At 59.6% G+C, this 16,024-nt stretch overlaps 1 protein-coding gene across 1 annotated transcript in view; it reads right to left on the bottom strand.

Annotated features, from left to right (window-relative positions):
• DSCAML1 (DS cell adhesion molecule like 1) overlaps nucleotides 1-4,927 on the bottom strand; it is a gene marked incomplete at both ends in the record, with an annotated part of 88,492 nt that extends 83,565 nt beyond the window's left edge. Inside the window, one exon of the mRNA XM_080358050.1 lies at nucleotides 4,885-4,927. Within this exon, the coding sequence (XP_080214176.1) occupies nucleotides 4,885-4,927 (43 nt within the window). The remainder of the gene's footprint in view (nucleotides 1-4,884) is intronic.
• Between the last annotated feature and the right edge of the window lie 11,097 nt (nucleotides 4,928-16,024).

The following is a 16,024-nucleotide window of genomic DNA, read 5'->3' as shown; positions in this document are numbered from 1 at the left end:
GACAGGAAAAGGCTGAACAAGGTGTGTTTTGGGGGCGCACACGCAATCCTCCAGGCACAGGCAACCCAGCCGGGGCTGGCACTGCTCCTCAAGGGGTGGCAGAGGCCACTGACTGCCCGAGCACTTTACAACACGGTGGCCACGGGAGGCCGGACTATTTGCCACAATTCCACGCGCTGTTGGCACTCAAGAGGAGGTTTTGCAGCACCTCGGCACCAGACTCGAGCTCACGTTATCCCACCAGCTGCACCCTTCCCAAGCCCTCCCTCCCTGGGCTCGGCGCTCTGACCGCCCAGGTGCCCATTGTGGGTGAACTGCTGCAGCACAACCCCAACCACAGCCAGCAAGGGGCTGCAGGAGCCACCGGGGCTCCCCCACAACCCCAACCACAGCCAGCAAGGGGCTGCAGGAGCCACCGAGGCTGCTCCACAACCCCAACCACAGCCAGCAAGGGGCTGCAGGAGCCACCGGGGCTCCTCCAGCCACAGGCTGCGACGGCTGCAGGGACATTGTGAAGAACAGCAGGCTAATCACCACCTAGTCGCTCATTTATTATCCTCATTAAGGGTGCTTGACACCTGCCCTGTTCAAGGAGAAAGTGAACCGAAGCTTGGCACTCATTGCAGGGTGGGAATTACAGGTAGGTGGCAAGTCCTAATCTTTCCTCTCTACTGCCTCAAGATTCGACAGTAATTCCATCACAGCCTGTCCGCACATTTGTAATGCTGGGGCAGCGGTTGGCCTTCCCTGGAACGAGCATCCTTCAAGCACTCATCTTCAGGACACTTTTAATAGCTTTTCTCCTAACGAAGGGAGTGACCTTGGAGCTGACAGCGAGAAGTGGCATCGGCGAGGAGCATCACGGAAGGGACAGGGAGAGAGGCAGCTGAGATGAGAAACGCGAGACCGGCGGCCTTTGCAGCGGAGCACAAGAGGCGCACACAGCCTGCCTCCCGTCTGGGGGGTGGAAGCTGTGCCGTGGAACACGGAGCGAGGCCCGAGGCGTTCAGCTGGTGCCCAGCGCAGCAAACACTTGCCCCGGCACCTTTCCTGCACCGCAGCGTTGTATTTTGGGCGTCGCAGGAGTCCCACCCTTGGGGCACAGCCCCTCTGGTCTGAACACCACGGTCCTTCCTGACTCGCAGCTGCCGTCACCGCAACCCGGAGAAGGAGCCAAGGAGAACTCTGCCTCTGGGCCCCCGCGGGTGAGGGCATCGCTCACACACGAAGCCGCATGCTCCTTAGTGCATCTGCATGGAAATTAAGGCCTGAACCACCTACAGCTATTACGACAGCACCCAGGCTGCAGCTGTAACCCTTGCCTGGAAAAAAAAAGCATTCCCCACTGATTTGCCTGTCCCTGGAACAGCCCACGCCAGCCTGCTGGAGGTACCGCTCTCAGCACCCCATCCAGACAGGGGGTTGATCCTGAGTGGGATGTCCTGCAGCTCCACACCACCTCCCAAGCGCCAAAACCTGCCCGAGCCTCCCCCCGGGACCCTCAGTGCTTGGGGGTGAGGAACTAGCCCAGGCACCCCCTTCCACAGCCACACTGAACATGAAGCCCGAGGGGCAGCAACCAAGTCCCAAAAGGACATGTGGTGACATTATGGAGCCCGGGGAGGCCAGGGCCAGGCCAAGCGGGTACACGGGATATGCACCAGAGGCCACGCACACTTGCTACCAGGCTTCCCGCGGAGCCACCGGCCCGTGCCGTCCGGCACGCCGCAGCTCGCACGCTGGTGTGACGAGGTAGAGACGAGGATTTCTATTACGCAGCCAACAGGTACGAGAAACGGGGGAATGGAGCAAGCTCCAAAGCCTCGCTCACCCTCCCTTCTCCCCTCTAAGTTGTGCTCAGTCCCTTCTCTCCCAGAGGAGCCAACACGGCCCTTTCAAGAGGCAGCAGCTGAGGCAGCAAGCGAGAGCCGGGAAATGCATTTCCTAAATATTTGGTACAGCTCTGCTGGCAGATGATGGCGGCAACATGCAGATTGTATGTGGTGGGGGTTATTTCTTAAGGATCTACAGGCAGGGAAAGGATAACTGACAAAATCATGATTATGTAAAAATATGTAGCTGGCTATAATCTAGATTCCAAAGACAAGAAACACTCTGCACCCAAAGCTGCCACTGCATAAGCCTCCCAGCAACGCACGTGCCGTAACGACTGCAACAACCAAACACCTTCCTCCTCCGTGCCCTCCTAGGAAGTCACACTTATTAACAGCCTGCTTATCTGGCTGCAAGATGACTTCATATGATCCAAGGCACGGCTCGGAACTCGCGTGCCGCCACGTCAAAAGAATTCCTGCCACAGACAGAAGCTTCCAGCTTCATTCTTGCACTCGGTTCATCAGCTGCTTCAAAGGAGGACGGAGCGCCCGCCACCCATCCCTGGAGCCCGGGACCAGCCGGGCAGAGACCCGAGCACCGCGGCACAAAGACGCCCGGTGCCGCGGCTGCCCGAAGCTCAGCCCGCAGCCCCCGTGTGCGGGAAGGGCCGCTCCACCGCACAGCCCTGGCACTCGGCACCCGCGCCAGGCACAGCCTGCGCCTCCAGACAACAAATGCACCAGAAACATTCGGGTTGCCGACATGGGTTTTCTCATCCAAAGGCAGGGGCAGCCCTGAGCCCACACCAGGTGCAGGTAAGGGCTGTGGGCAAGTGGCCACGGTGGCTCCTTGTGCGGGGAAATTTTGGCTCTCCGCAGGGTAAACGAAGCCGGGCATGGCGAGGAGCTCAGCACTGCAGGCTTCTCCTCCGTGCATTTAATGAGGTTTCCATGTTTCATTTCAGAGACAAATGAGCGCTGTGCCACGCTGGGGGGCCGAGATGGGGAGAGATTAAAAAACACAAGCTGCATAGTTCACTGCACCCAATACAGGAACATAATGTAAATATAATGCCAATATAAATCAGGCGGCAGAGGGATCCAGCGAGAACACGCAGGGAGATGCTTCTCCAGCTCCAAACCTCTCAATTTTGACCAGTGTGCTCTTCATCACGCCACTCGCCTCCCCTCCTCCTCTGCCTGGCTGCTCTCACCCACCCCGCCAGACCGTCCTTCTGCTCAGCCCCCTGTTTGTTTGCTTGCCAACCGCCCATTTTGGTTTATTTTATAAGCAGGGGAGAAATAAGCAGCTACAGCCCATCGAGGGATTTCTCAACTTCAGTGGTTCCTGGACCAAATGTTTATTTGCTTTCTGTTTCTACTTGAGCTCTTGTTCTACAGCAGAAACATGTTAAAAGGATGTGCTTCAATGCCCAGAAATATTAAGTATCTGGGAGGTTTATCATGCATTAAGCAATTCATTTTTTTATCCTATTATTATAATGAAACTCCCATTGTATCGCGGTCCTCTCTTTGGAACCATCTCGCTTTAACACTTTCCATCACCAGGACTGTTCAACACTGGAGATACATTTTATTTCTTAAAAAAGAGAAAATGAGGCCACGAGGAGTTGTGCTAATGGAGGCTTTTAATTTGCCGTTCTCAGAAGAGATAGCTCTGTGGGAAGAGATCCCTTTCCAAGAAGCTGGGGCTTAAAACATGCAAAAGCGATACAGCCGGTGCAGCTCTTTATCATTTTGACTATTGGGGGGCAAGAAATTGTAGCATCCTCAGTGGTTATTTGGGTTTGGGTTTGATTCCTCCTTTTAGCACAGTGAAAAATGCAAATGTAAGCAAAGCAGACACTGGCACATTCAGCTCAGTAGATCCTAAACACAATAGCGATTTTGGGTAAAGCTCCCAAACGCAGCCTTACTCCAGCTCAAATAAATCAGCTATTCCATAATTAATAATTGATGGAATAATTGATCATCACCACACAACTGGACAGGATGCCCTATTAAACCTTGGTAAATATTTTTCATTGGATTAACATTCAGCTGAATGGGTAATGTAATAGGCAGCAAGAGAAGTCTCATGCAAAGCCGCAGCTCCATCCTTTTTCTTTCACTCTCCTCATTTCCTAAAATTTCCCCCTTGCTGCTCTCAAATGTCAAAAAAGATAATTAGGTTAAATGACATTTTACATCCTCCGAGCAGACAACTTTCCAAAAGGTGGGCGCTTCCATTACCGTATCTGCAGGTTAGGTCATGTGCAAAGGGATAATTTATTACAGAAACGTAATTAAAAATTCCCGCAGATTCGGAAATGGGCAAGTCCTTTATGTAACATCGATTGATTGTTGTAACAAATGCACTGTGATTTAACTACTCATGTTACGTGCCGCTCCTTGCCTTTCTTTTTTAATTGCATCTATAGCAGAGGCTCGGTTTAGAGTATTACCTCTATAGATTTGGACAGAATTCGCTTAATCTCCAACTTTAAATTCATCTCTAATCTTCAGGACAGCGTCTCCTAGATACACTTGTTTCACGATTTTCCCCCCCCACCCAATCTTGTTTATACCAAGCCACTGGGTTACACTTAACACAGCGTTCCCAGAGGGAAGGATGCGCTTTTTAGAGCATCGCTAGATTTCGGCTGAGTAGTCCCGGGAAGTGGGGGCACAAGGCGCAGCTCTCGGAAGCGCCGCTGCGAGCCCGGGCCGGGGATGCTGCGCACGTCGGTGCGGCGCTTCAGCCCGGGCGACCCGCGGGGCTCGGCCGAGCGGCGGCTCCGCGATCGCTCCGGGCCGCGCTGCCCCGGCCCGGCGCCGCCGTCCGCACCGAGCGCTCCGCCAGCCCCGGGACGCGCACCCGGAGCCCGGGGGACGCGCACCCCGAGCGCTCCCCGCCGAGCCCCGAGCCCGGCTCAGCCGCTCCGCCGGCAGCCCGGGACGCCCGGCCGGGGCTCCGCTCCCGGGGCGAGCCCGACGCCACCCGGCCGGTGCCCGGCGCGCCCCCCCCCCCGCCCCCGGGGGCACGTACCTTTCCGCAAAGAGTACAGCAGGAAAAAAGTTACCAGCCACATGCCATAAAGAGCAGCTATGGCCCCGGGCTGCGGCGCAATTGCGGACGGTGCGGTGCCCCGGCGTGCCGCGCTCCCTGCCGCCGCGCTGCCCGCCCGGGTGAGGTGCCCAGAGCCCAGCTCGCAGCCGCTCCTCCTCCTCCTCCTCCCGGAGCCCGAGTGGCGGCGGGAGGGGGAACGGGCGCCCGCCCACTCCCCGCCCCCGCGCCCCGCAGGGCTCCCCTGCCGAGGGGGAGCGCCCGGCTGCCCCCCACCTCCTCCGCGTCCTCCCGCGGGCGGCGGCCAGCCCGCTGCGAGCAGGGGGTGCTCGGGAACACCCTCCCCCGGTGGGCACCGCACCGGCACGGGCTCGCACCGGGGCAAACGGCCGCCGTGTCCGCGGGCGCACCCGGGGGCGGTGATGCCGGCCGGGTCGTGCCGGTCACAGTCCATAAAGCCGAGCTCTCCCGGCGCCCCGGGGGGCTGGAGCGCAGCGAGCGCGCTCTCCATCCTCCGCAGACCCGCACCTCGGCTGCACAAAGGCGGATTTTCCCGGGATGAGCTGTTCCCCGGCCACAGAGCCGGGGATACAGCAGCACAGCCGGGACACCCCGAGCTTGCAGCTGGAGCGCTCCTCCTGCCCGGGCCCCCGGACACTTTGTAGCAGCTTGAGGGCAAAAATGAAGTTCCCACCACACAAACAGCCCCAGACCAGACAGCTCCCCAAAGAGGGGACACACGCAATACAGGGCCTAGCAGACTTCATTACACATGCATCCCTCTAGCCAGCAAACAACAAATAAATACTAGTTAATGCTTTACTTTGAGGTGTATTTATCTAAGGCTTAATTCAAGCCTAGGATCTTACTCCCAAAGACTTAGTTGCACCAAAGCAAATTTGTCTAGACCATTAGAGCAGTTCAGAATGTCTTCTATTGAAGTGATTATAGCAGGTTTTCTTTGCTTTCCAACCCAAATTTGTTGGAAAATAAACCGAAAGGCTGAAGCATTCTAATTTCAAACAAAACAACAGATAGAAAAAACATTATGGTCTGATTTTTTTAAAAAAACACTGGTTACATGTAGTTGAAAACCTAACCACAATCACCCAGTAAAAAAAAAAAAAAAAAAAAAAAAATTAGAAAAACGAGCTCCTTGGCCATTTTCAGCTCACGGTGGTTCATGGCAATTCTCCATACTTGGGAGTCCCCTGGGAGAGCCAGAGTGCCCACCCTCTCGCTGAGGTGGTACTTGCACAGCGTGCGTGAGCGATTCCCGTTTCAGAGAGGAGGGACGCAGCCAAAGGACGTGGAGAAGCTGGCAGGGCTAAGGCTCCCGCACACCCCCGCATGCCCTCCCTACTCCGGGCCATCCACACCAGAGATACCCTCCTTTTATTGACGAGCGCACCAAGGGCAGCTGGCACCTCACCCATGGACACGCACCCGCCCAGACCCCCGTGCCAAGAAGCCCAGAGCAGAGGTGGGAGCAAACACCGTGCCCGTGCTGCGTGGGTCTGACACCCCGTGGACTTCCCTCCTCCTCCTCTCCGATGATCTGCCTCCCGTTGCTCGGTGCTGCCGAGCTCCGTCACCACCCCCCGCTCGGCCCGTTCCCAGGCCGCCTCGGCAGCTCCGCTCCGTCACAGCGCGTGGGTGTCCCCGGCACACAGCCCTCCCACGCGTGCACGTGCTGCTCCCCGGCCCCACGCCGCTCGCTGCTGGCTCATTCGTACCGCGGCCGCGCCACCGGCGTCCCGAGAGGCGATGAAGCGGCAGCTGATGCACACACGGTGCCCACACATCCCTCTAGGAATCGAGGTGCATTTCAATCGCCACCTACATCCACATACAGATGTTAGCCGATACTTCGCAAGGAAATTGGTATTCAGACCCACACCCAAGGCAATAAGCAAAGCCCCGGCTCTGGGGAGCCTCAGCCGCATGCCAGGCACCTGCCCCCTTCCTCCTCCCCAGCAGCTGCTGCAGGATGGCAGCACAGCCGCAAAATCTGCTACAGCATTATCTGCTACAGCATTTAGCTCTCCGGCACACAACGCGTTGGGGTCGGTTGCAGTTCCTGCCCTCAGCAGTGAACGGCAGGAGGGCACAAGGGGTGGCAGGAGGGAGAGGGGCGGTTGGCAGGGCACCCACTGCCACAGCACCCGCAGAGCCCCACAGATCTCCATTTGAGGCTTGTGCAAGGGGAGTAAACACTACTCACTAGTTCATTTTTAGTTCCCTTGACTGTTCAGCATCTCCAGTGAGTTTCCTCATCATCTGCAGCTCAGAAAAATCAGCCTGCACCAAGAGCACTAACCTCCCCCTGCCAAGAGCTCCCTCCTCCAGGACAGGGCAGCATCTGCTGGCAAGACAAGAAGAGAACTGCAAAAGGCTGACAGGGTGAACGAGCAGCCTCCGGTCGCACTTGGGGAGCCATGGCGAACCCTTGAGCTGCGTGCACCATTTATTACAGCCTGTTTTGCTCCTCCATTGATGGCTCAGCCCAGGCTTTTGTCAGCCTCCCAGGCGCACGTGTGGGTCTGGCAGCAGAGGGCAAACAGCCAGAGCTGCCTCCTGCACGCCCACACCTGGGACTCGCCTCCTTCCCCTCGCCACCATTTAGGGACACTGCCCTGCCCGCAGCTCCCGTATTTGAAATGCACAGCAAGTATTTGCACATCGCCTTTGCACGAGTGTTCAGCCCGGAAAGCTGGTATCCTGCTAACATCCATCCCATCAGGCAGCTGTGAGCAGGACGGGCTGAAACTCATCCCATCAGTTATCTGGGCAGCGCTGACCTGCGCTTTGGCAGCACAGCAGAGGCTCCCGGGAGGCGATGCCAGTACTAACACCCTGGAGAAGTACTTCCCACACTCCTGCAGCCACCGAGCTGCTAACAGAGCGAGCAGCCTGGCAGAGCCAGCAGCAAGCCCGGCTGCACGGCCAAAGAGCTCATCCTAAAGAATCATTTCCCTGGCCCAAACTCTACACAAGACACATAAGAAATTACAGCAACACATGTCCACGCGCAGTTCTGAGCCCTGTTTTCCCACTTTGGGAGAAGGGACCCTCTGCATTTCATCACAGCAGAACGTGTACATCGGGGTCTTTCCCTCATGCTTTTGCCTCTCCCCTTGGGCAAGGAGCAGTGTTGCCACAACCACTCCAACCTGACCAGCCTCCTTTTACCCCCATCCCCAGCACTTGTTCCAGCTCTGGGCAGCACTTACACTCAGCTCCAGGACACCCAAAGTGCAGATCTCTAGGGGTCACAGGGGTATCCGTGCGCACATACCCTGTTAGTCCACCAGCTGCTTTCCCCCACAGATATTTCTTCCTCTAATACATTAAAAACAGCCTCCATACAAGCATGCAGAGGGTCATAGAGGAAAGCAGCCAAAAGGAGGGTCCCCCCCAGCTCCCAGGGTCAGCTGCAGCCCACGGTTTTGCCTCGGGTCAGGGACCAGGCGCTGCAGGACATGCAGCACTGCGGGACACACAGCACTGCAGGGAGCATCCCTCGCGCCCTGTCTGTCCAGCCGGGGCACAGCTTGCCTCCCACCAGCCCCCAGCCCTGTGCCCCCGGCTGCCCTCCCAGACAAATCCCCCGGAGGAAGCAGTCATTAAAACAACAGGGCTACTTACCTGGTGTGAGCCGATTTCCACAAAGCACTTCCCACGCAGCCACGAACTTAGCCTCACAGCACCTCTCCAGCATCAGAGCCAGCGCATGGTGACCCCTCGCCGGCCACCCTGCTCCATGGGGCCAGGCTACAGGCTGTGGGGTGCTCTGCCAGCTCAGCCCCACCTGTAACTCCACACAAGAAACATGAGCCTTCAAGGTGGAGGAAGAAAAAGGCTTTGTGGGTAATTGCAGATGGGCTGCAGCTGGACTGATGCTGGCCACACCTGGATGCGAAAGGGCCAGCTGTGTGCAATGCCTGTCCTGCCCCCTGCTCCCTTCCCAAGGCTGGCACTGTGCAGGGGCCGCACAGCATGCTGCGGAGGGGGGAAACACCCCCCACCTTGCTGTAACCATGTTGCACCCCACTCTGTGCCTCAGTTTCCCCAGCAGCAGCAGCTGCCACATGGGGAGGTGCAAAGATAAATGCCCTGGAGGTGATGAGGGGCTTGTACCTGGCCAAATGAGGCCAGCAAGCCCTTGGCCAGGCAGGTGCCCACAGGTCAACATGCCCACAAACTGGATCCTCCTTGAGCCCCTTGGTCACTTGCACCACGGAATCAGCCACATTACCATAAGGGATGAGACTCGAGTCCCCTGCGGGTTGTGACGGGCTCCAGTCGCCCCGGGGCCAAGCGGGACCCGGTGCCCAGAGCCGGGCTTTGCTGGGGCGGGCAGCTGGGATGTGCCAGGACCGGACTGTGCTCCCGCTTCCCAGGGAAGGCATTTTCCAGGCAAAATGCTTGATTTTTGCTTCCCCCTAGTGTTGCCGTGTCACAGCATCCTGGCTGGCTCTTGCCATCCCAACGCGCAGCCAAGGGCTGGATTTCCCTGTCGCCCAAGTGATTTGGGAGCCACCCCTGGGCTGGCGGTGCCGAAGCTGGGGTGCTGGGGCTGTGCTCTCACCACATCGCTGCCGCGTGGCCGTTCCACGGGCCCGGCTCCAGGACAGCCGTCCATCCCGGTGTGGGCAGTCATTTCCTAATAACCAGTGCTTTGGGGCATGTGCGACTCGGAAATGAGGCCTGAGATGCTGTTTGCTTTGGCTGGGAGGATAATTTAAGACTGTGGAGCACTGCTGTTTTGGCAGACACGTTGCTGTTGATGGATGCGCCACCTTCCTGGGAGCAGAACAAAGGGAGAACGAGGCGTGTGGCTGGCTCCTCGCCAGCCCGGCCCCATGTCTCCAACAACTGGTCCTCTTTGGCTCCACTAGCCACCATTTGCTGCCCTCCTGCTTTAACTGATGAGGAGACATTTTGCGCTCGCGGACCAAGCGCGCCCCTAGCACGGCGGAGATGGCGGAGCGGTGCTGGCGAGCTCCAGGCTGGGCGAGCTGAGCAGCCATCCTCCCCGGCTGCTGCTCCTCCTGCTCCTGCCCCCGTGCCTCATCTCCTCCCCTCCAGCTGGGGATCAGACACAAATACTGGCCAAGGCACAGCCAGTCAGAGCCCCCCATCTCGTACCTGTCTGTCCAGAGGCTGGTGAAGCAAATAGGGAATAGCCAGTGCCAAGGGGAAGCTGTTCAAAACTGGAAGTCTTCCCAGAGGAAAAGGACACTCCAGTTGTCCACTGTATTATTTACCCAATCCCCTTTGTGTCACAGAAAAGATTTACTTTGAGAAGATTAATGGCTCAAGGGACTGTGAGATAAATCCTCCAAGATTGCCTGGTTCAGGGGAGAAGACGAACGCTCGTCACCGAGGCCGGCAGCTCCTGGCTGACCCGTGGGGCTGCGGGCACGGGGAACGGGCTGCAGGGACAGGGCTTGTCCTCTGCTTGGGACCATGGCCACCCCCACCCACAGCTCCCAGGCTCAGTGTCCAAAGCACAGGCCCGTGGAGTGTGGCGAGGCGCAGAGCCTTGCCGCAGAAGTGGCTCGTGCCTCTGTGCTGCCCTGGTGAGCAGGGGCTGCTGGCAGCACACCTGCCCTGCCACAGCAGCACCACATTCACCACACATCATACCGTTTGCTCACGGCTTTCCTCTGTTCCTGGTTCCCAGGTGCCAGCCTGGAGGGGCACCGAGCTAGGCTGCTCGCAGTGTGGCTCTAAGAGCCTGGCCTCCAGATGTAACCCCCAGGGCAAGTCTCAGGTGCCAGCAGCACGTCCTGCTCTGCTGCTCCACGCCCTGCCAGCATCTCTGACCCGTGGCACAGCCCCCAAGCCCCAGCTGGAGGTGTGAAGGGCTGTGCGAGTGTGCGTGCACACGTCCGTGTCCGCAAGCCGTGCAGAATAATGCTATTAATGCCATCTGGTGCCGAGACAGAGATCTCCCCGTGCAGGGAGCCAGACACGGCTTTTCGTTCCCCTTAATCTCCTCCCTCGGAGCTGCAGGGCTCAGTCTGCAGGGCTCCCTGGGGGGCCGGTGCCAGGGGACGTGTGCCCTGAAGGGCACGCCTGTGCCCCGAGCCCTGGCATGGCTGGGCACTGCGGAAGATGGGGAGCCCTGGGCCTCAAGAATGTGAGAGCCCACTGCGGCTGGGGCTCATTTAGTCCGCTGGCTGCTGTGTCCTTTAGCTCTGTCTTTAGGGGGACACAACCACACTGCGCTCCTTGCTGGCAAGGACCAGGCTCAAAGCGGGAAGCAGGCAGGCCTGTGCTGCAAGCAAACCCTTCAGCTTGTCTGTGCTGTTCAACAGGAGCTTTTCTTCTCCTGCCCACAGACGCTGTGACTTGGAGCTGTGCAGAGCTGCAACGAATCTTTGTTAGTGGGTCAGTGTCAAGTCAAAATTATATTTCAAAATAATCTCCTTACTGTGTTAAATAAGCACCTCAGATTAGACAAATTGCACGGATTTTGTCTAATAACCTTCCCTCGGCTAATCCTATTTTACTGTCAATGCCTGACCTCAATCGAAGCCCAAAGGGACCAGGTGAGCCGGTTTCTCCTCCGCCAGCGGCGCCGAGACGCTGGGGCTCCCAGAACGCGGGGCCACGCAGGTCCGAGGACCCAGCAGAGCCTTCCCAAAAGCGGGGCCACTCCGAGCCGGGCAGGAGGCGCTCGCAGCCCGGCCCGCTCCCGCGTGTGCGCAGCGCGGCGGGCGCCAGGCGGCAGCAGCAGCGCGGCCGCGGCACCGGGAGCGGCACCGGGAGCGGCACCGGGAGCGCATCGAGCTCCGCGCTGTGCCCGGCGCTGCAGCCGCGGGTGCTCGGGGTGCCGGGCAGGGCTCGGGGTGCCGGGGGATCCCGGCAGCGGCGGGCCCAGCGGAAGTGCCACCGGGGCCACCGCGCAGCTCGCTGGGTGGCCGTGTCGGCCCAGCGCCGCGGCGCTCCCGCGGGACCCTCCCTCGGGACCCTCCCTCCTCCCGCTCGCCGCCCAATTGCGGGAGAGTTTTGTTCCTCCTTTTTTTTTTTTTTAATTTAAAGTGGTGTTTCCGTCTGTGTTCAAAGACGAGAGAGGCTGTGAAAGCAGGGAGCCGGATGCACCACCCCAAACCTGTTCTTACCAATAGTGACCCCTGGCTCAAGCACTGCGAGAAGACAAGCACACCAGCAGCCCCGCACAACCATTTCTGCAGCGGACACGGCCTGCAGGCTGCACAGTGCAGGGCGGTGCTGCAAAGCCCTGGCTGTGAATCCCAGGGGAACGGAACGTGCTGCAGGATTTGGGCACCATTAGCCGGGGTTCATGCTGGGTCAGAGGGGTGTTTCTTCCGAGCAGCCAGGGTGTCCAGGAGCAGGAATGTTCCTCTGCAGGCCCTGGTGCAAAGCCCGTTGGGGACAGCTGCTCCGTGCTGCGGCTGTGTGAAGGAGTGAGCGGAAACCTTTTCTGGGTCTGTGTTGGAATATATCTGCAGGGCACAAAAAACATTGGTGCTGGGCCAGGAGGGTGGGTGATTCAAATGCCTCAGGCACAAAGTTTAACCTCTCTCAGCTTGAACTTTATTAGCCAAGAAACTCTTGCTGGATCTAACCGAGGGGAAAGCACGTGGGCAATTTGCGTTCTGGCCCGGCCTGGGGTTAGCGGGGTAATGGATCCACTGGAGCGGGGCAAGGGGTGGCCCTTGGCAAGGACTTCTCTGCTTTGGATGAAGTTCTGGTTCCATGGCGGCTCTGAAATCAGACAGGGTTACAGAGGGTTACACGGGCAGGGCCAGCATGTCCTAGCTCCTGTTCCCTGACATACACCCCCAAGAGGATACTTCTCTGAAGCAGGGTGCCTGGAAGCATCGCTGCCTGGCAGAGGCAGAGCCAGGCAGTCTGGCTGCCATCCGGGTGCATCCTCCTGCAACCTACCTGCAGCTACAGGTCCTCCTCCTTTCCTTGTCTGTGGAGCAGAAAGCAAGGGGAGGTGTGTTATGTCTGAGATGGGACGAAGCACGAGCTGAGACTTGAGCCCCTTCAGCTCGCGGGACTGGGACAGGGAGGAGAGGTGAGGCTGACCCCAAACCGTGCAATACCCACCTCCTCTTCTTCTTCCCCCCGCAGTGGAACCGCTGGCCTGGGGGCAAGAGCAGCAACTGAGGCCTCTTGTGGATGAAGCCTCCCCCCCTGCCCCATCTCACCTGCCCCTCTGTGCTCCGGTGAAGCAGTCCTGCTCGCAGGCTGGTCCCCCAGTGGGGACTACCAGGTTTGGCTCCTGTGGGACCCCCCCTGCACCGCCCTGAGCCCCAAAGCTGAAGCCCCTGGCACTGCCCAGCAAAGCACCAGCCACGAGATCCTGCTCAGATGTCTGCCTATTTTCCTAAGCTGCCCCCGCAAATGGAGGTGGTTTTCTTATCTTTCTCCCTAAAACTGGTGGGCAATGTCGCTGTGTGCAGCTCCCACGCTGTGGCTGTCCCCAGCCCCACGGAGCGGGGCGGTCAGCACCCGTATGCATGGGCAGGGTCGCAGGGTGCCCTGCACCCTCAGCACTGGGTCTTTCTGGGAGCTGCCGAGGTCTGAGGGCTCTGGGAAAGCTGGTTTCTCACTCTGGAAATGTCAGAGTTTTCTCTGCTATTTTTAATTAGTGACCTTCTCTCTGAAGCCTTGACGCTGACAGGGCAACGCTAAATATTTATGTGGTCTCCTTCCCAACTCGCTGTCTGTTGGGAGCTTGCCTAGAGGGAATTTTCCCAGGCAGCCCAGCGGCAGGCAGTGCCCACCCCTCCTGTGCAGGGCAGGGTTGGCAGCCCCCCTGCCCCGGCGCCCGGCCAGCGCCTGGCACGGGGAACAGAACCCGGGGGCACCGGCCCACCGGGGACACTCACTGAGGATGACGAGGAGCCCGATGACAAAAGCCACAACAGCAAAGATCAGGCCCCCATTGCGGACGGTCTCATAGTCTGGGGAGGAGAGGCGAGCGGTGTCAGCGCGGCCAGGCTGTGGGGCTGAGCCGCGGGGTGCGCTGCCCGTCCCGCCGCCCCCAGCCCGTCCCGCAGCCCCGGGCTGCACGGGGCACACACTCACCGTAGCTGAACCTGTCCGGGCCCTGCTCGGGCACTTGCTCTGGAAAAGAGAAATCAAAGTGAGAACCAGGGCCTGGGTGCTGGGCTCATGGTGGGCACCTGGATAAAGAGACGAGGTGAGGAAGATCAGGAACGCAGGCTCCAATTTCCTCAGGGTCTAGCTGAGACAATAAAGGATTCCCAAATTCCTGTTTTTCACCCCAGGAAGTTTAAAGTTTCGCAGGATGCGTCCACAGGATGCTCAGCAGTCGAGCTCCAGGTGAAGCTGCAGACAGGCACCCAGCTCAATTGCGTCGAGCAGCTGGTTGCTATTTGCTACGGCTGCGCCACGGGCAGAGCAGCCTCGGTGGTGCCCTGGGCAGTGCCGCTGCCCACAGGACTCAGTGGGGCAGCGATGACCCTGCTCTGGTGGCACAGAGCACCCAACAAGCCCTCGGGCAGACACCTGGCACTACTGTGCGTCCCGGCAGCCTCCCTCCACACAGGCAGGATGGAGCCACCTTACCTGATGGAGCATCCCTCTGCCAGGAGCCACTTGGAAGGAGCGATCCCCCTGAGAAGCCGAATGCCAGCCAGCACCAAAGCGCCAGCGGGCTCAGAGCTCTGGGGATTCATCCCCGTGTCTCCCCCGAATCCTCCGTGAGAGCTTTCCCTCCTGCCACGCAGGAGCCACCAGCCCTGTTCCTCGCACAGAGATGCCCCCATGAAAGTGTCTGCCCTCCCAGAGAAGCCCCTTTGGGGTGGGCTGAGCAGTAGCACCCCGTTGCCCTGAGCACCTTACCGTCACCCATCGCGTCGGTGTGGCGTCCGGCGGGCGTCTTGCTCTGGCAGCCCGCGCCCACGGGAAAGCACATTAATTGAGAGGCAAACCTCATTAAACATTAATGGCCTCGGTGTAATGTTTATCGCAGTCACGCGGGGAGGCGCAGGGCTCCCGCCCGCCTTTGGGAAGGAGGCCTGGGAGGGGAGGGCAGGGTGTGCACCCACCATGCCAGCCAGCGGGGAGAGCTGCGGGTGGCCCTGTCCCAGCTGGGAGGGGGTCAGCACGCCCTCCCTTGCTTTCCAAACATCAGGCCAACCCTGCTTCACCCCCCGCTGCGGAGGCGAGCCCGAGGCGGGGGGCAGAGGGATGGGCTCGGGTACAGGCTGCGACTGCATTTTGCTGGAGAGAAGCAGCTGGCACACTCCGTCCCCACAGCCTGGCACTGCGGGTCCCCCACGGCTGGTCGGTGCCTCCCAGCCCAGAGCTGACCCATCTGGGGGCCCCTGCAGCACCCCGGCACGGCCACATCTGTGCTGCATCCCTGCCTGGCAGTGGGTACCAGGATGCTGCACCCCGCGGGGCTGCGCTGGTCCTGGGCAGCGAGGTGAGCTGCCAGGCGGGCTGTTCAATCCAGTTTGCTCTAATCTGGCAATCAGGGAGCGGGAGTCACGCGCCCAAGCCGATTATGGCTGCGGTGGCTGGGGGAAACCAGCGCAGGGGTGTGCTCCCCTCGCAATGCCCAGGGCTCGAGGAGTGCGGGCGCCTGGTGCTCAGGACAGCTCAGCTCCAGTGCCAGTGGGTCAAGCCAAGCCCTGGGAGGCTGCTGCATGGGGCCACCCTGCTGTCACGGAGCCCAGACACTGCCCAGCAGCCCCTGGGTCGGTGTGCCCATGGCTGAGGGACAAGGGGGCTCTGTGCCCGCAGCCCTCAGGGATGTGCAGCCGGGCTGACTGCTCCCTTCACACAGTCTCTGGCCATTGTTGAAAGTGCTGCTGGCTGCAGAAAAGAGTGCGGTGGGGAGGGGGCTCGCCCAGCCTGCCGCGGGCAGCACAAAGCCCGTCTGTGCTGCTGGGGGGACGCGCTGCCATCGCTCCCCTCCGCCCCAGCCTGGCTGCCGGCGCTGCCGGCACAGGGGATGGCGTGGGAAGCTGCTCGCCAGCCTGCCCAGCCAGTGTCCACACAGGGCTGGAGCCCTGGTCCCGCTTCCCCCAGACCTGAACGGCCCCGGCCTCTGAGACGACGCAGCCAGGCACCAATAAAAACGACATTTTATTCCTTTCCCCCC

This window comes from Nesoenas mayeri, assembly GCF_963082525.1.
Source record: "Nesoenas mayeri genome assembly, chromosome: 22".
Lineage (NCBI taxonomy): Eukaryota > Metazoa > Chordata > Aves > Columbiformes > Columbidae > Nesoenas > Nesoenas mayeri.
This window is presented reverse-complemented; position numbering and strand designations above follow the sequence as displayed.